We start from the raw sequence: 20,153 nt of genomic DNA, 5'->3' as shown, positions 1-20,153 counted from the left end.
AAAATAATGACCTACTTTGAACCCCATCTGTGAGTGACGATGAACATATATTGTCGTGGTGTTCCCAGAAAGTAAACTTAATATCTGCACAAATTCACATAACGTTTAATCTTACGTGAACAAGTTTCGTTGGTATAGTTATGTGTTCACATAATGTTTTCTAGGACGTTTTGTTTCACCAAAATAATGCAAGCAAACAAAATAGAACAACGAAAAAAAACAGAGTCAAATAACAGGAAATCATATCGGCTATAATTTTAAACATATACAATTCGAATAACCAGTAGAAATTATCCCGTTTCAATCTTCTGATCTCAAACAACTCTTTTCCATATTTTATTCCAAATGATGTGATCATCGCATAATATTAAACACATCTAGCTTTAACCTCAATAATGCAACGAGTGATGACGTCTCAACGAAATGTGTTTGCTCATCGCAAAATGCATTCGTTTAAAGGGATACTGTGACTATAAGAACAGCTGCAATATAGTTGGTCCTCCAACTGTTGAAAAATACCTGCGATATGATAAAACATGTCAAAACTCTATACATGATGCTGTTGTGATCGTGATTTGTATGTAAAAATACAATCAATTTGATCGATTAGTACAATGAACGGAGCTTAAAAGGATGCTGATGTGCGAGACTGATGTGTGAATCAATAGAAATATCAGCGAGTCTTTTCGTTACTTAAAGTAAGGCAGAAAAGGCATCAGATTATCCAGCTCATTACTCCTCAATTACATTCTTAGCCACCGAAAACGTTTCGGTTTGTCACACAATAATGAAATTGATAATATGTTTTCTCGTTGATAAATAGTAATAGTAATTTAAAAAAAAAAAAACCTAACCTTAATGTAAACTTTTTCGAAAGTATATACCCAAGTTTTTCAGCAATAAAAAGACCTCAATAAAAGTATTCAAGCAACTAAACTAGTAAATTAATAAAAAAAATTATAATTACATTTATTTTGCTGTAAGAAATAACTCAAGCAATTCAAATCCTAAAGTATCGATATGAATAGTTCACTAGATGTGATAATAAAAGTAAGGATTTAAACATACTGTTTATAGCTGTATATCACCTTGTACTGGTCGCAGTATTGTCGTATCATAATCTACTGTTAAATGCAAGATTCCGTAATATGTGTGCAAACGTAATGTATTACAAGTAATCAACCAAAACTTCATCAAGAACAGAAGAAATAAGTATGCACTGACAACAAACAGCTTCAAACTTACCCATTTAAAACACAAAACATTAATTTAATGTGCAGGAAGAAATATTTTTTGGCGATAGTAAACGGTTCATAGCTCGCATGTTCGAAGTCAGCGTGAATGTCACATTATTTTAATAAGTCATTAATGATAATTATTGTTATATGAAACAACGGGAAATATGTTTTATAAAACAATGGCAGCAACAATTTTAATTCAATATTTAATTCCCAGCAATTCATACCAAACTACATTGCAAATATATATATATATCAATACATATGATTCCATCTCGAGCTAAAATGTTGTCGTTCAGACGCTAGGTTAATACACGCACATAAAACAATCCAATATATTTTAAGCGCTTTTTTTCTGAGCATTTTTTTGTACTGCTGTGGCTTTTGACAGAACAACAAGAAGTAAATCAACACATAGAGCAGATTCAGTTAATGACAACATTTTCCTTTTGGTAGTTGGTTCAAGCAGTAAATTAGACTGTAAAACAAGCTAAACATGAAATTCATTATGTTCACTAGGATGGCCGAATTTTCATCTCAGTGAAATTTAAGCTACAGTAAGCATTGTGGTTTGAAAATACATTTTCTCCACCGACACCGTTGTAGTCTCCATTAAGGTTGTCACTGGTACAAACGGAGTGACAGCTTCCGCTGACATGAAATTGGTCACAATAACCATTATTATTATCACAAGTTGCGCACCAATGATCCGAGTGCCACCAACCACTTCTGTGACGGTTCGCGCAGTTAAAAGCATTACAGTCGTCGTTGTCTCGATCATAGGTGCTGAAAGCCTTACCCAAGTTGTTATATATACGCCAACCTTTAAGAAAAACACACATGAACACTTAATAAAAAGCATCGCACCTTTATTGCTATAAAATAAAGCCGGTTCTCGGTGCACAATATCTGAATTGTAAGGTAAACAAAACTGTCAAGTGAATAGTAAGTGACAGTTCATATAATTAATTAAGCATATTCATTTTGAAAATATGTCATCTCAAAGTATCACACACCGATCTGACTAATGGCATGCATAAACGTATTTTCAACTATGTCTGGAACTGAGACGGGACACAAAACCATGGACGATATCACTGCAAGTCTGGGGTTTTCTCAATGTTCTAATATTTAATTCTTGAGAGATGTAAATATAATGTAAGTCGGTTTTTTTCCCCTAAAACTATAATCAAACGAATTAAAAGAAAATTGGAACTTCAAATTAAAACGTATACAAACCTGTTGTTCCAGCATGGGTGCCTAGTTTATCCAGTCTGTATTTATTACTCTCAGACTCAATCTGAAACTCGGTATATTCAGCATATTTCTGCTCTCCACCTGACGTGATAACATCGAATCGCAACGTGTAACCTGTTTGGTTTGTAAGAAAAAAGAGTTTCTCATTTCCAAGCCAAAAATCATCGTTCAGATCACCAAATCCTTTTTTGTACGCATCCCAGTTTTGATAAAAACTGGTTGTGCCACTGTGACGTTGAAAAACCTGGATAGGAGAAAATAAAAATAGGATAGTTTTTAGATTATTCAGTTTTTATTCCCAAGCCATAATCATCGCTCAAGTTACCCCAACATGGCTTTGTAAGCATCCTAGTGTTGTTTGAAACTTACAATACAAATGTCAAAGTTGAAAAACTTACATGAAAAATAATCAAAAGTATCCTTAAAATACATTGGATTGATGGAAGACTGCGATAATGATAAAAAATAATTAATGTTACATTTGTCTCTTATTAATTCAGAGAAAACTTATCTGTGACTATCATTAATCGTCAATAACATCGTTTTTCTTTGTATCTTCGGGTTTAATGAACAATTTTTAGGTTGTAGGTATAGGGAAGTGTCCAAAGTTTTGATTAGGAATACGCAAAACATGGTTTAACCTTATTTTGTTCAATCATTGTTAATATCTTTTTCGTCGTTTGCAGAAAGGAAGGCAACTGTCATTTTCTCCGATCATATATTTTTCGTTTATATCGTGTGATGGAAATATTCAAACGTATATGGGATACATTGTCAAGAAGTTATAAGAGGCCGTAAAACGTTCAGCGTTTCCTATTGAAATTTAGAAACATTAATACAAATTATGCAAACAGTTGAAACCGTACATCTCATATTTAGCCTAACCGAAGCAAAAGACAAAACTTTTATACAAAAGTACTACATGATGAATATTTGAATTTCGTCTGGATCGCTAGTCCCCTCACAAAGAAATTACAAACTGACTTACCGTCCATCGTCCGCCATTATCCATTTTACAGTAAACAGTAAATGGTGAACCCGGCCATCCAGATGGTAGAATGGTGTAAATGCCATCTTGTGTATGACCAGCGTCGTAAACATCTTTACAGTCTGTATGGTAACCTTGACACACGCAAAATATTGAAAACAGTCATCGTGTGAATTCATATCTGCTTATTTTATTTATTATGTTTTAAGTAGTTGTTGTTGTTGTAAGTCGTGTGAGGAGGCTTTAGCCTCATAAAAGACTGTAAACCTTCAACTTTAAGTAGTCAACAAATGATTTAGCATTGTAACACCAATCCTCATGATAGCGTAGTGCTTTGCAGCTCAATTAGTTGTTTCTCGTGCGCTACCAATACAAGTGAGTAGTATTATTCAGTATTACATCACAATCACATCCTGTAGTTAATCCATTAGATACAAATGTAACTAACATTTCAAAGAACTACATATGTAGATACATTGATCGTTATTGTAGGAGGTGATGTTTCCTCGTTCACAGAAAAAAAAAACACGTTAACGAAAGTTACGTTACTATACAAGAAATAAATTAAACCTGAAGTCATGGACAAACGTGTAAGACTGCGGTTATATTATTATGATATATCATTTAACTCAATGAACGTACCAGATAGGGCCGTAGTGTATAAGTTAGGTGTGTTGGTGCACTGAAATGTCCCTCGTAATCCAGATTCATATGCTGGTTGATATATTGAAAGAAAAATCAAACAAGTAATTATTCCGAAAAAAAAGTATATTAAGTAAGTTAGCATCCTAATGTCATCTTCAAAATGAGGAGGGTGTGGGTGACAAACGTGGTCAGTTACAATACCGGTCCTTGGAGGTTTCCTCGTTCACACAACACCACTTTAAAGAAAGTTAGTTACCATAAAGTAAATAAGTTTTACATGAAATCATGATCTAACCGGTTAGACTTCGGTGACAGTATCATGACAAATTATTTAATCCTGAGGAACTTACCAGACAGGACCGTAGTGTAGAATGTAGGTGTATTGGTGCATTGAAAGGTCCCTCGTAAGCCATGTCCATAGGCTGGTTGATGTAATGAAAGAAAAAAAATCGATTCCACAAAGCAAAACATCGTACCTAAAGTAAGCTAGCATCTTACTATTAATATTTAAGAAATGAGGAAAAAGAACATACCTAGTCAGTTAGAATTCCGGCCATTGGATATTTTGATATTTGATTAGTTTATCACATAAATATTTTGTTGCATTGCGCGTGATGACACACATTAAGGCTCACACATAAGAAACATCTCTGAATAAACATATAAGGCAGAGCAAAACATTTACAATCGATGTAATCTCACAAAACTGTTAATTTGAAAACTGAATTAAGTTAATTAACAAGCGAAGCCCTTACCTTTGGTAAGTGGTACTGTGTATATCACCAATAGCATCACAATCATGGTGTATTTATAAACTAGCTTTCTTTTGCGAAATTAAGATTATGTGTTAAATAGTCTAGCACATATGTTCTAGTATACAGTCTTTTTATCACCCTTGTTGGTCTCCACTGTACAAACCATCAACTTAAGGTATTGATTCACCGTAGTCAGGCGCTGCAATGACGCGATCCTCTTTACCGTGAAGCACATTGAATGGATTTTGAGTGAAAAAGAAACAAATATATCGATTGCAAGTACACATCTCTTTTGCTTATTCACTTTCTTACTGGACTCACTTTATATAAATGGAGTGTTAATCTAAAGAGTTCTTAAGAAACGAATTGTATCGTTTTATATAAGCTTGTTTCTTTCAGACAATTCTTTTTGCAAACCGTATATTAATGTTAGCATTGTTAAAACGTATGCGCATATCTATTACATTTATAAAAGCGAGGCATTATGACCTCCGTTGTTAATATATTTTGTTTGTATTAACTCAATAATTTGTAATATAAAATTGTGTGATGATTCCTAAATTCTTTTAAAATACTATTAAAATGATGTCCATAACTTTACATATTAAAGTCAGCTTATTTAATAAAGATGAATATACGTAGTGCTTATTTTACATTCACATGTATGAACATATTAAGACAATTTTTACTGCTTAACATGAGATCTGTTATTGTATTTCATAGGCAGCTTATTTGTATTTATCTTTATAACGAAAAAGTTTCATAGGATTAGCACCCCAAATATAATAAACAAAGATTAACGGAAATCTTCCCGAGATCTTAGAATAAATATTTAAACTGACATGTTCGTAAGCAATGAGGGAAACGCAAAACACTTTATCAAATAAATCAATTGGAAACATAGCCGATTAACTGGCAATGTCCAGCCACTTGAACGATATATTGAAGAATGTTCTGAAATAAATAGTTCAGGTTAAATTGTATTCCATCTATTTGCCGATTTCGCTATTTGAGCACCTTAATTTTAAGTAAAAGCTTAATGCAAACAAGTGTGACGTCACAGATGCAAACCTTCTAACAAGATATGTCTTGTTTCCACTCAAAATGTGAATTTAATGTATGCTTTGTTTGCATGCATGACATCATAGTTCCAAGTTCATTTTTGCCACAAAACGTGTATTGAATTTCGAATGAATACTTCTTAAATACAACATATATTAATTTAGTAAAAATCATACCTCTTTTGCAAATCCCTAAAATGAATTTACCACTGAAAAGCTGCACAGAATTATTGTTAAATGTTACTATGATCTCTTTTTTACTTCATATTTTGTTTGATCATTTTGCATGAGTCATTTTTTTTTCGCTTTACTTATTAATCATTAAATGAAATTGTTAGTAACAGTAAAGTATACATAATGCACGCAAAGCCAACATTCAAAGAATCAGAAATAATAGTAAAGAGAACAATGGGAAAATTTTTGTCATTATGACGTTTGTATTTTGTTAAAACAGAGCTCACCAGAGAAAAAGTTGTATTGATTTTATTGACTGGATTTATTAGACTCACAGGTATCATATTAAATAACACCATTTTTGTAAAAGCTAAGTACCAATTAGTCGCTGGTACAGCAACATTTCTTAAAATCTCATTTTCTGCTCAATTAATTGACACACTGTGTCGAATACAAGCAATCTTTATATAGAACATCATTTAAGCAATTGATTAGAAGTTGCTCTGGTGAAGAATTTCTTCGTCTAAAATACAGAAAATATATAAACGGACTGCATATGTTATAGTACTTTAATGGTCAGTCAAGCTTACCTGTCGGTTGGTCAAAGCACTGTGTGCTATATTTGTTATGTCAACAAAACCGTATTAATTCACTATTTATTGAAATTTGTCTTTAAGCTTTATGTTTACAGAATAATCATTTTTGATAACAACAAGTCGCACTCACACATTTGACAGATAATCTATATTGCACGTTTTCTCGATAAAATAAAAGTTAAATATGGTCTTTCTTTACCTAAAGTGTTCTTGACTACTCATATGTCACTTTATAGGACGTTATTAAGAAGTTGTAGGGAAGACTCCTTGTCGTCATCGGTGGTGTATACTTTAGACATATCTGTCATAAACAACTTCCCATAAGAGAAGTCTATTATATCTGCCTTGTGCGTGGAAAAAAAAAACATTTAAATACGGGATATCTCTCAAATGAAATAAGATACTGGTAATTTATAGAGAATAGCATAAAACCCAACGAAGCACATATGGCTTGATGATATACTATTTAGATATTAGAAAATTGTATGTTAACATACTCATACAAAGTGGCCCATGTTTATAGATTTTGATTGTTCAAATCATTTTCAGTTAACTTGTGGTTAAATTCTTCTATTTTTGTCCAACATAACATTCTTCCTATTGCCATGAAGTGATATTATAGCTCCTTTAAGTTCTTATCAAGCTTCTGCAATTGCTTTCACTCTTTGCACTTTTGACTTTCAAGTTTCCCTCGTTTATTCCCATTGTTCCCGAATAAAGAAATACATAAGCAATTGTTCGGTCCATTTTCCGACGTCTAGTTTATGAACCCGTATTATCAGACAAGAAAAAAACATAACCAAAACTTAGGACCATGTGTTGTTGTTTTTTTAGTCGTGATTGGTTCATTCGGTGATAGATTTTGATGAATATTAATGTTGTTCCAAAGTATGTAATATTGGACTAACCAGATGCCCCATCACGTGTGACGCAAGCTTTGCAACTACTGAGCAGTTTTTATAGAGGCAAATTTGCTCTGGAAAAGGAATCATCCAGTGCTCACAATCAGCACATGACCATATAATTTATACCAAATTCAGTACTCCAATCAGTGTCTTGAATTAAGTTTACAGTGTTTAGTTGAAATATCAATTGTGTGATGGGAGAGATTAGAGCGTCTTGAAATCAACAGAACGTTTGAATAATTTATTTGCGTGGAGCTTGTCGGAGCTAGGCTTCCGAAATATCCTACCAAACAATTTCCCTCGGGGTAAAGGTAGTTCCATCTCTACCGAGCTACAGGCGATATACTGATTTTTTGGGGGGAATAAAGTAACAATTACTCTGCGCACATTAACTTATAAGTAGTAATATAGTAATACAGTACTTATAAGTTATAAGTATTGTAGATAACAAACAGGCTCAGTGAACGTAGAATGTCACAGTCAGCTGTGAAATTCATATAAACGTAACCAACCTGCTTTGAAAATGTATGAGCAACTACTTACCTTCTGCCTCAATATTTGTATCAGTTTTCTACTAAGAGACAGGCATTTGGGAAAAATTTGGCATAATTTAGAACATATTATTATGTTGTGTGGTATATGATAATGTGTACAATTTGGAGAATATGAAATAACATGTAGTATATGTAACACAAGTTTTTTTCGCCACATCACATAGTTCAGTGCGCGGGAACGGTTTAGCATGACAGTACAAACAAATGCAAGTCTTTTAGGAAATGTTTCTGAAGGACGAACCAAGAAAGACAAATGAACAACGATCATATTGTTTTACATCCTTTCATTTCATCGCATTCTTAATTTCGTGATTAATGATACAACACTATAACTTACGGAATGTAACCCTATTCCCTTAATGTATTAAATTAAATTAAAACTTAATCACCATTATAACATGATGGAATAATCTGCAAACTGTTTTGAAGCAAAGGATAAGTTCTGGGTATCGATGATGTGATTGCTCTTGAAACTTCAAAGAAAATATAATTCATATTTAATGAAACTCTTAACAGCAACATAAAGACATGAGGAAATATAATGATTATAGTGATTTCACCTTTTCCCGTACATGATTGCAGATATTCTATTGTCTATAGTTCTAAGTAGAGCACAAACGTTAAACGTTAAATTTCTTGCAATTTTCTGTTTAGTAGTGAAAACATGCGTAGTTTAAAATAAATCCACCGCATAAGAAACATGAAAAGAACAAATCACAATGATTTCCTTTTAACAGTTTTCTAGGGTAGTATAGGATGTAACCCATTGTGTGATAGAAACAAATAGTGGCATTATACTAATTTATGAACGACACGAAACTTTCCCTAAGAAAGTAAAACTTAATGTATTGGAGCCTCCTACATTTCTGCAACAATACAACGTTTTAATGGTTGGCGTTTCAACTTTGATACCGCGGTGCTCTGTGTATCCCAAATAGAAAGCATTAGTAAGAAAAGGATCCCGTTCACGCCTTCTTGAAACGAAGAATTGAAATGAAACTTGATAGGTCATGTTTACGAATGTCATTGTCATTATATATGATACAATATAAAAGCATCGAAAATATATCCAAACAGAAAGTACACAGTTGCTTCAATTAGCGACAAATTGATGTTTTCTAATAGCTGAAAGGTTAAATCGTTGGTTGAAACGTTAAATATGAATCTAAACAGGTTACATCAACGTTATTGAAATTATTTTGCTCAAGAGGACGGCCGAATTTTCATCTCCGTGAACCTAAGGTTGCAGTAAGCATTATGGTCAGAGAAGATGTTTTCTCCACGGCCGCCGTTGTAATCTCCATTGAGGTTGTCGCTGGTGCAAACGGTGTTACAGCTTCCTCTGTAAGGAAAATGATCACAAAAATTAGTACTATAACAGTTACTACCACACCAATGATCTGAGTGCCACCACCCGCCTCGGTGTCCTTCCGCGCAGTTACAATTGCCACACTCATCATTGTCTCGGTCATGCGTGCTGAAAGCTTTGCCTCTATTGTAACCGATACGTGTACCTGTAATATAATGAACAAGGCAAATTACAATAGTTTTGAAAGATCTTGTCTAATTTTTGAATTGCAATGCTAGCACAGAGACAAAAATTACAATACAAAAGAGGCAAGCGCCAGTTTATAAAGAAAGTGCATGCATAAAGTTACTGAAATTTATTAATATGCAATGTAAATGAGAAAAAAAAAGTCCGTCATTAAATATTGTTAATCAGTGTTCATTGGTACGATTGTATCTGTATAGACAAACATAACATTTATAAATTTATTGGTCAGCTATCTAAAAGGTAGTTATAACCATATCTCGTTTCCTCCCTTAAGTAAGATACAATCCACAGTCATGAGCTCAAAAAATCGTGACCTTGTGAAAATTCAATGCTACCCTTGTGACATCCAGTGTTATATGTGTATATATCTTAATACTTGTCATAAGTTATAGTAGAGAGTAACATTACCATTGTTTATCAAGCATAAGAATAAGGAGAGAAGGTGATTTTAGTTATGCTAGTTCTATCTTATAAAATACAATTATCGGGTTTTAATGAAGAATATAAAACAATATGGTTTTAAAGTTATTTATGTTAAAACGATTCATCTTAATACTTGTCATAAGTGATCTAATCAATTTGCATATAATGCGACATAAACAAATAGAGACAAACAGGGGGATTCTGTAATTCAATCATAATGTATTCATTCAATTAATAAATTATTTGAAAAACAAGTTTGGACTTGTGTTTGATTCAAAGTACCAATAAGCTATAATTAGAGTCAACGGAATGTGGAAACAGTATAGCATATGTGGCCAAGAATTCATAGTTGAATACGTTAATCCCTCCTCTTGTCAGTTGTTTTTTTCTATCTTTGATAGCTTTTTGATATTTACATGAATTTCTCTTTTAATTTTCTTCCTATTTGCATTTTAGCAAGTCTCTTTTCCGTTTCCGTTTCTTTAAGTTTCGTTACTAGACTTTGATTTCCTGATCTCAATTTCATGTTCTGTAAAAGGATATATTCTTCTCTCATTTATGTGCACAGCAAACAATGTCATGTAGAAACGTATGATAAACGGACATTTTGACAGTTTTATTACTCAAGGACCTATATATAATCGGCACTGGCTTGTTAAAGCTTATTTTGTGAAGCAACGTTAAAGTACATTCTTCGCTAACGTGAAGTTTTACATACTGCTTTCATATACGTACATTTCATTCATGTAACTTAATCGATGGATCGATGGATCGATCGAATGTCACTTTTATTGTTAAGTTATAAGTGACATTCGATCGATCCATCGATCCATCGATTAAGTTAAATGTATGGAATGTACGTATTTGAAAGCAGTATGTAACAGTTCAAAGTAAAATGGTAAAGTTGTAGGTTCTCAGAAATATTGATCAGGAAATTTTTAGCTTGAAATAAGTCCTAAAAATAATATTAAGAAAAGCAGAAAAGATTGTATATGATATTATTGAAAGGGGTGACTAACCTGTTGTTCCAGCATGGCTACCTAGTATATTCAGTCTGTATTTATTACCTTCAGACTCAATCTGAAACTCGGTGTAAGAAGCATATTTCTGATCTCCACCTGAAGTAACAACATCGAAGCGCAGCGTGTAACCTGCTTGGTGTGTAAGATAATAAAGTTTCTCATTCCCAAGCCAGAAATCATCGTTCAGGTCCCCAAATCCTTCTTTGTACGCATCCCAGTTTTGATAGAAACTGGTACTGCCACCACTGCGACGTTGAAAAACCTGAATGGGAGAAAATGGTATAAGGAGACGAAATGAGGCATATGAAGGATCGAGATGATGACCTATAACATATCATAAAGGAAAGGGTCGTATTAGTTATGTTTGGAATAGTCGCCAGTAATATATTTTTCAAAATGTATTGATGCTTTAATAACTTAATGTCCATCCTCCACCATTTTCCATTTTACAATAGACACTAAATGATGAATCTGGCCATCCAGTTGGTAAAATGGTATAAACGCCCTCTTGTCTATGTCCAATGTCATAAACATCCTGACAATCTGACAAGGACTCACAAATGTCACCTTCATATCCCTCATTACAATAACACTGTCGTACTCCATCTCTGACATCACATACAGCATTGGTACTACATCTGTAGTCTTCACAGATCAGTCGGTTATTGCTACAGGAACACTTCTGGGTGCAGTCATCGTTGAAATACGTTTCTCTGTTCTACAAGAAGATAGCAATCCTTATGGTAATTGGTACATTTATATCTTTAATCTATAGCCTACAGGAGACGCATTTTGAAGTCACAGCTTGGGTGAGTCATGAGGGAGAGTTCCAAAGAGTACCACAACGGTGTATGATGTAATCTAGAATGGTGGTCAAAGTAATGTGTCTGTATGTGTGCGTAAATGTTTTAAACAAATACCGAGACAGTAAGCCCCATGCGTATTACACCTTGTGAAGGTATGCCTGATTCAGCATCGAAAGTAGTGCCCCTGTTTCTTATTACGTCATATATAGAGTAACAAAGGAAAGGTCTATGTGGATGAGACAAAAATCCCTTCTTTGTTATAAACAGAACGACCGGCATTGTCATATTTATGTATGACATAAGACGAGAGAAACCAACATACCCATCTTGTAAATAAATGTTTCTATGTCATTCTGTAGCATACCAATTATCAAAAATCTGCAAAGGTCACAAAGTCAAGGAAGGTCGAACGTTAAGGTCAGCCAGATTTAGACGAAACAGTGTATCAGACGAAGCTGGAAACGTTAGCATACGTTAGATATGTTATCCCTAATGCGCTAGATATAACACATGAAGTCATTGATTCTTATGCCAACCTCCATGGTTCATGTACCAAAGTAAAAAAACCTGTAAAACGAGGTAAATGAAGGTCAAACGTTAATATGAACCAAATCTTTATGACACAGTGCACCAGATGAAGGTTGTCTTCTTGGGCATGCGATGTTCTACCTAAAGCGCTAGATATAACAAGTGACGTCAGTAGTTCATAGATCAACGTCCTTGGTTCATTTGTCAAAGTCATAAAACCTGTGAAACGAGGCCAAGATAATATTAAAGGTACAAATGTTTATTGTAAGCTCCTGCTCTTTAACCCTAATTAATGTTTGCATGGATATTGGCTCTTGTTCCTCTGTGAGTGATGGTATTATACCTTCACCGGTCAAAGGTCTTACAACCCAACTTTGGGATGAGATCTGGTATTCCATGATTTCACTACTTGTTAATATTTGAAAGGAATCACAAGAATCATTATTTGTTTACCCACAATCCATATCAGATTAATATATAACATCTTACTGGTATCACCAAATTGATTTCCGTTACAAAACATCCACATTCACTCGGAAGGATGCAGTCACTCCTTTGCATTAAGAAACCAGCTGGACAGGTGCAACCCTCACTACCCAAACAGTCGCTATTATAACCAGATTGTCCGTTGGGATCTTCACACGCTGCTTTGCAACTGCAGGTTGCGTAGATCATATTCGAAGGACAAGCAGATATTAATGTACCTGAAAATGGAAAACAAATGAAGATACCAATGTATCAGGATGGACTATTTAATGTAACTTTTAATACACAAGCTTTGCAAGCATTAGTTATTGCTGACTTCAAATGCTAGCAAGGTATGTTCACATGTTTATTAGGTTATTATAATGTGCCTTTTGTTGGCATCATGACGATACGGTTCTTGTATATACCTTGGTAGGCCGGGATCAGAAGTATGAAGTTTATCCCTGCAAAAATATATTGACCTCAAATGACTTACATGAGAAATCTATTTTGTTCACCAAGGTGGACCTACTGTATGTTACTTTGTATGACGTCAAGAAAATGTTGACTAATGAGTTATCACACTTATAAGGTTTTCAAATTTCGAGCTCTAGTAACCTGAGCTGAGGTAATAGCTTTTGACGATCTAAACAGACAATTATTAAGTTCGACGAATAAGACATACTTCTCTGCAGTTGCATATTTACCTACGTTGCTGTCAAGTGCGATCATATTCACAATGTTATACTGACTCCATTCATCAGCAATACGAAACCCTTTGTAAGGTGAGTAGAAGGACGATCCATTAGATAAGGTAATATCCACACGAAGTTTGTAGACTGCTTTATTCGTCAAGTGCGGTAGCTTTTCATTTCCTATCCAAAATTCAGTTGACAAGAATCCAAAGCCTTCTTTATATTGTGACCAATTTCTCTTAAAATTGACAAAACCATCGGAGCGCCTTTGAATGACCTATCAGAAAGCATACAAAACAATATGATGCTTTCATAACATAACATTGTTATTTTCGGACCTAAGTATAAAAGTCAAATATATTAGTTTGGTTTGGTTTGGTTTGATTTGGTTTTGTTTGGTTTAGTTTAGCGACCCAAGGATCAGGAAGTCTTACAGTAGCTTATTTGAGACCCTATCCGTGTTAGATCTTGGATGAACACGGGCTTTTTTCAATCCTTTTCTTTGCGATAAGTGTTCAGGGGATAACGAGGCAGGGTGTGAATTTGCTCCCATTCCTGCTCCCGGCACTGCCATTTAACGTCCCCATCCGACGGAGGATGGGAGTGTGTACCCCAGCATCTGACCACTTTCTCAAATACTGAGGTAGGCAAAGGCACCCCATGCGACATCACGTCAGTGCAGCCATGGCTAACAAAGTTGTTTCGAAAACCAAGTGAAGAACAGAACCAAACCCCTTTTCCCAAGTTCACAAACCAGATCCTCATGCAAGCAGGAACTCGCAAAGAAGTCTCACTTGCTTATCAAAGCCGAAAGCCGACCGAAGTCAGTCTCTTACATTCATATTTAACGGCCATGCTTATGCATTGTCAATTGTCAACAGCTCTGTAACTGGACGACGTATATTAATCTTGGAGTGACTCGAACCGGAGACCTTATGATTGTGAGGCACCGGCGTTAACCACTGAGCTAACACTCCACTTTATCAGCTACTGTACCACATCCTTAAACGTGTTTTGCTTTTATTCCTGATATTGTTAGCATCGTTTCATCACATTCAGTGACGTCACCAGCCTAGGCATTTTGGGGGCAACGAGGGTGTTAGTAATATCTTTTTTGGGGTGGGACAAAAAGGATAACACTGATATGAGAGGGGTAACCCGTACGCTCAGACCTCTCCCATTACGGAATTTTTTTACAAGTAAAATGGCTAAGACGCAAGTGGTGCTATAGTTTGACACTTCACACTAATGCATTGCATTGGAAGCTGTTCCTAGTACAAACAAATATCCTACACTCTAAAAAACAAAGTGCTGAAAACAGCACATAGAGTGCTATTTTACAGCACTTACCAAGAGCCCTATGAGGGATTGCACCCTAAGTGCTATAAACAGCGCTCTCAAAGGTGCTAACCATACAAGCACCTGAAAAGTGCTACAACAGTCCCGCACTTTAAGTGCTACCACCAGCACTGGAAAGAGCAAATATAGCACCTGTAAGTGCAAGTCCTAATTAATCTGTATCACTTGCAAATATGGAATGCAAAGGGTAGGTCAAAACACAGCATCTCTTGACTGAAATAAAAGGGAACACATTTTTTTCTTTTCTTTCTTCCTTTTATTGCTTCCTGTACTTGAGAAATAAAAATTCATAAGTTACACTTATACCAAATAGTGTAGACGGATTAGCTTAAGTATCTCAGCTAAATCCTTTGGTTACTATAAATTTAAGGCTGTTGACCAGAAGTGCTAGAGTATAAACATGCATAGTGTTCTAGCCTAACTTTATGTTTACATTTAGCCATGGATGTTACAATTTTCAAACATGATATTAATTTTCTGTATTAGTACTGAGTGATATTTACAGGAGATGGGACTATGCACCCCTAAAATTCAGTAAAATCCAGATTCCAACTGGAAAAGATCTCAGATTGGACGAATTAAATTTAAAAAAAAAAACATTTTTGACCACCCAATGAGGCTTTGTTCCCATGGTCCCTTATTTTGGACAACACCTTCAAACCTATTCACTCCACTCTTTTAATTAAGTCAAATGAAAATAACACCAACTTGATCCCCAAATGGGGCAAAATTAAACTGAAACATAACACTGAATAACATCTAACAGTCTGAATGAATGTTTTAAAACATGATAAAATTAGCAGTGACAACACCCAATCAAGACTAAGTTAGGTAAACCTACGCTCCCGAAGGGCGAGCAAGTACCTGACATATTGTGAGTCATTAATTAGTAATGAGTAATTTGTGTGAGTGGCTGTGGCTGAGATCTGGTGCAAGCAGTATCCCTCCCATTTTTATAAGCCCAAACTTAAATCATCAACTGTACAACCTGAATAACTGGTCAAAACCTGAATTTATCCATCATAACCAGGTTCATCTGGAGATGATTTTAGAGATATATGTGGGTCTAAGTTGTGTAGTGTTCAGTTTTGTATTTGTTAACCATGTGTTGTAGGCCTTATATTTCTGTTAATGTCAAAAATCCAACTACACTTTATATAATAGGTATATACTGAGCTCTAAAGGATTACTAGAATTGAAACACTGATCCCAAAGTAAAAACATACAGCATGTTTTTCTACTACAAAATGGCCAATGCAACTTAAGAAACGTTAAGAGAAATCTTGAAAGAGATTAATGCTAGTAATTAAAACGAATACATTTTAAGACATGCTTGCAACAGACTTTCCTTAATGCTTTTTAACTAAACTGTGAACAGTCTCTACTCCACATTTTGCAAGCAATCCTTATCTCCTTAACATGATTACTTATCTTTTGACCTGTTAGGGGTATGCCATACAACACAGTTTGGATAAAGGTGTAGAAATCTGTGAGCTGCACCGCATATGCTACATTAAAAACATAATGAACTTTCATTAAATTATCTGTAGCTGCTACAATTCCACATGCTTGCCTGGAAACAGGTAGGGCAACTCCATCCAGAACTACAAAAAAACTGCTGCAAGTCAGTCACATTGCTTCCAATGACCAAAAGGTGTGGCTATTTACTGCTGAGTTGGCTTTTCCTTGCATATTCTTCCACATTTGTTCCGATCTAAGAAGAAAATAAATTAAGCAAGCATTAATTTCCAAAATAGTGCCAATTTCTCTAGTAATCTCTGAAAACTTCAACTAGTCCGGGTGAAAATTAGTTCACATTCTGCTTGCATCACTAACCGTACTATTATGTATCTTGCCTGAACTGCTGCCTGGCTCGTGCCATATTTTAACCAAATATAAAATCCATGTTAATATCTAACCAGCTAATAAGATATGCAGATATTACTTGATATATAATTAAGGATTATCTGGCTCAGGTATAGAATAGTCTACATTGACCCACATCTGTATCAGATAGTTTTATGTGGTTGACTCTTATCTCCTGGAGGAAAGACACATTTAATAAAAGCACCTACCTGGACCGCCCAGCGCAGATTGAGCCAAGGGGCTGAGGCCTAGAGGACAGAATGTCAGCACCAATATCCCCTAGGCTCAAATGGTTACAGATTGATCACTCTGCATGAATTTTGGCAGATCTTTCCCACTCAACACACAAAACAACTTACTGGTTGCCAGGCGATGAAGTAACGGACATTGTCATCTCGACTGCATTTTCCACTTTTCCTTGTGTTGAAAGACGGCAATAGGTGAACCAATGCAAAGAGACCGTACATGGATGCATGTTCTAAAGAAGAAAATGAAAAGTTTCTTAATAATGAAAAACATAAAAACAGATTACATATCTCAACAAAACAGATGTTTATGTCAACAAAATAGTGTGACGTGTCAGTTAGTAATTGTTTGTTCCTACTACTTGCTCTAGAAATTGCAATATACAAATTACACATAGGCACTGCATGCCAAAAAAAAAAACATTAATCTGATATACTTTTATGTCCACTGAACCCAATTACATAGGCCTGTGTCAATTTCACAGTCATAGGTCTTTTCAAAGTCACTAAAATAAATATGGTGGAAGACTGAAGGATTTCTGGGATGCTTCTATAATTGAAATTGGTTAGGCCAGGAAATTAATACTTTTGCTTATTGAATACACTGTTGGATGGAGGAAACTAAGGCATCAAGTGGTACAGTAACTCGTATCAATGAATGAACCAAGCAAGTGGCTATACAGGTACAACCCTACACCACCAGACCTACAACATTGGTTCTAGAATGTTTCTAGAATAATAACACACCCCTCCACCCACAGCGCTTTAACAGTACGTGGCTCAAGAAAATGTCCTTCAGTTTACCCTTACTCCACAGCTGGAAAGAAAGCAAAAGTGAACAGGATTGCCAGCTTAGTCAATTTTAGTGCATGGGCCTAAGAACTGGCTACAAATTTTAGTTATAACCTTTGATCTGAAATCTGGATACAAGTTTTAATCCACTGATTTCAACAATTTGCGAGCAATCTGATAATGATCTGGCTATTTTTGATTCACGCGCTGCAGCTTGAATTGACACTTAAATGATCTTTGACCTCAATTTTTGGATACACTCATGATGGGTCCCCTCCCATGGATCAGCTTAGCCAAGTTAGCTTCAGTACTTGAAAATTCACATAAGACTGCAGGAGATAATACCACTTAATGAACTATCGTTAAACAGGTAGATGCCCACCAACCACATAAGCTCCCACCAGCTTCTATGGTGTCAGAACTTAAGTCTTCTTCAAAATCTAGATTGGAATGTAATTCAGTTTCGGTTTAATCACTTTCATTCATTTCTTCCATGTATGTCTAAAGAAAGTTGGGTACCAGACAAACTGTTAACAGCATTGCCACTTTTCTGTACATGATTTTACCTATAGCAGTCTTTTAAAGAGCTAACATACCAAATATTCACTACAGAAAACTTGACTGAACTTGCATAATGAGAGTCACATGACTACAAAATGTTAGCACTTTTTTGAAACATACCCTCAGACTTTTCTGTTTCTTCAAATTCAAACTGAAGGTCCCGCAGAGCTGAGTTGGTGAGTACATGCTATGTACTTCCAAATGAAGCGGGAATGTTCCCCCCCATTTCATCAAAAAGTTATTGGCGACCTGATCTCCATACATCTGCTCAAAGTCTTGCAAAATCTACAAGTACAAGAATAGAACAAGAAAACATGCAATGAATCTCAAAACATGTCAGGTTTCTTTCATTTTTCTGCAAAAGCTCGAGTCTATAAACAGTTTCGATAAAAAAAAAGCATGTTTAAAGTTTCACCGAAATTTGTTTCAAAATAATTGGAAAATTTAGCCTACCTATAATCTTTCACTTTTCATGAGAGAACATCTTAAATGAAGCATATTTACATTGGGAGTCATCATTTCAAAAGAAAAACATACTTATAGTAGGCCTTCCTTGATAGGTGCAAACAAGGCAAACATTAGGGTACACAACATTAAGCGATGCATGAAAAATGGGAAACACTATGAAGGTCAAATAAGAATAGGATGTATACAATTACTCTGATCATTATTTTATGTTTACATTTACTTTAATTTTTCTTTAAACCTGAATAATGTATGACTGTGAAGTATGGTTTGTACTTGTACTTTTTAGGCTACTTCATTTTTTAGTCGGCAATCACACACAGACCTTACACTGCAAAGTAACATTAACAACACCAACGTTAGGCCTGTTACCACAATAATGTTAGGCCTAGGCTAGGCTACCACAAATTCAAAGCGTAATATGGAGTGGCAGGCCTTCCACAACGTTCTCTTGTGGTCGTCTAGCGGCCATCGGCTCATATTCTTTAGGCATTGGCATATAAACCAATACCAATACTTATTGCATTGGGCCTGCCTCTCTTATACGTTAAGACTCTGTGATTGCCACTTGTGCAAACACAGTAGACTGTAGTACCAGTAGCACACCTCAATCGAATCACCATTGGCGGCCATAAAGTTAGGCCTTATAAATGTTACAATAAGGAGGTAGGCTAGGCCTATAAACGCCCAATCATAAACTTGGCATAGCCTAATGTTATATCAGAGCGCATTTGGCATTTACATACGTGAATAGACCTATGAAATAAGTGGTAGGCTACCATCACTAAGACGTCGACAGAGGAATTATTTCAATGGAATTCCCGACGTCATCAGCGAAGCTAGGTTATTGAAAACATGAATGATCACTCAAATTTCATAAAAGGTCGCCATATCAGCTTTCAAATATTCCTTACTCTGGTGAATATTCACAGATTTCAATTCAGAAACTTACGTCTGCCGGTGGAACGCTCGTCAGTTGTCACGTCTAGCGATGCGATATGCAACTATTTGGTTATAACCAATAGCGTTGTTGCATGTTACTGACGTCACCGCCTTCAGCCAATCAAAAGTTAATACGAAACTTTCAGCACTTAATAAGTGCAGTGCATCACAACTACGGCGATAGCACTTTGGTATGGTGCAAGTTATTTAACACTTGAAGGTTGAGATACTAGCTCTTAAAGTGCTAATTGATGAC

The 20,153-nt window shown here is 35.2% G+C and overlaps 2 protein-coding genes across 2 annotated transcripts; both read right to left on the bottom strand.

The window, feature by feature from the left end:
* Positions 1 to 1,753: 1,753 nt before the first annotated feature.
* LOC139973774 (angiopoietin-related protein 1-like) lies at positions 1,754 to 4,929 on the bottom strand. The gene is made up of 6 exons (XM_071980639.1): positions 4,884 to 4,929; positions 4,479 to 4,550; positions 4,126 to 4,197; positions 3,484 to 3,617; positions 2,478 to 2,739; positions 1,754 to 2,061 (listed from the first exon to the last, which is right to left on the bottom strand). The coding sequence occupies exons 1-6, from the start codon at positions 4,927 to 4,929 to the stop codon at positions 1,754 to 1,756; spliced, it is 894 nt and encodes a 297-aa protein (XP_071836740.1).
* A 10,032-nt stretch (positions 4,930 to 14,961) lies between these two features.
* On the bottom strand, positions 14,962 to 19,916 carry LOC139974198 (uncharacterized). Its single transcript, XM_071981166.1, has 4 exons — positions 19,908 to 19,916; positions 18,611 to 18,775; positions 17,252 to 17,370; positions 14,962 to 16,740 (listed from the first exon to the last, which is right to left on the bottom strand). The coding sequence occupies exons 2-4, from the start codon at positions 18,752 to 18,754 to the stop codon at positions 16,656 to 16,658; spliced, it is 348 nt and encodes a 115-aa protein (XP_071837267.1). The 5' UTR covers positions 18,755 to 18,775; positions 19,908 to 19,916; the 3' UTR covers positions 14,962 to 16,655.
* Between the last annotated feature and the right edge of the window lie 237 nt (positions 19,917 to 20,153).

This window comes from Apostichopus japonicus, chromosome 9 (genome assembly GCF_037975245.1).
Source record: "Apostichopus japonicus isolate 1M-3 chromosome 9, ASM3797524v1, whole genome shotgun sequence".
Lineage (NCBI taxonomy): Eukaryota > Metazoa > Echinodermata > Holothuroidea > Aspidochirotida > Stichopodidae > Apostichopus > Apostichopus japonicus.
This window is presented reverse-complemented; position numbering and strand designations above follow the sequence as displayed.

Excerpts from the sequence above, each read along its gene's own strand:
- LOC139973774 (XM_071980639.1), bottom strand. The coding sequence starts at position 4,929 with ATGATTGTGATGCTATTGGTGATATACACAGTACCACTTACCAAAG. Across the intron at positions 4,551-4,883 it reads CACAGTACCACTTACCAAAG|CCTATGGACATGGCTTACGA; the intron begins GTAAGGGCTTCG and ends TACATCAACCAG. Across the intron at positions 2,062-2,477 it reads CACCCATGCTGGAACAACAG|GTTGGCGTATATATAACAAC; the intron begins GTTTGTATACGT and ends TTTTTCTTAAAG.
- LOC139974198 (XM_071981166.1), bottom strand. The coding sequence starts at position 18,754 with ATGTATGGAGATCAGGTCGCCAATAACTTTTTGATGAAATGGGGGGGA. Across the intron at positions 17,371-18,610 it reads AGAAACAGAAAAGTCTGAGG|AACATGCATCCATGTACGGT; the intron begins GTATGTTTCAAA and ends TTTCTTCTTTAG. Across the intron at positions 16,741-17,251 it reads ACTTCATCGCCTGGCAACCA|ATCGGAACAAATGTGGAAGA; the intron begins GTAAGTTGTTTT and ends TTTTCTTCTTAG.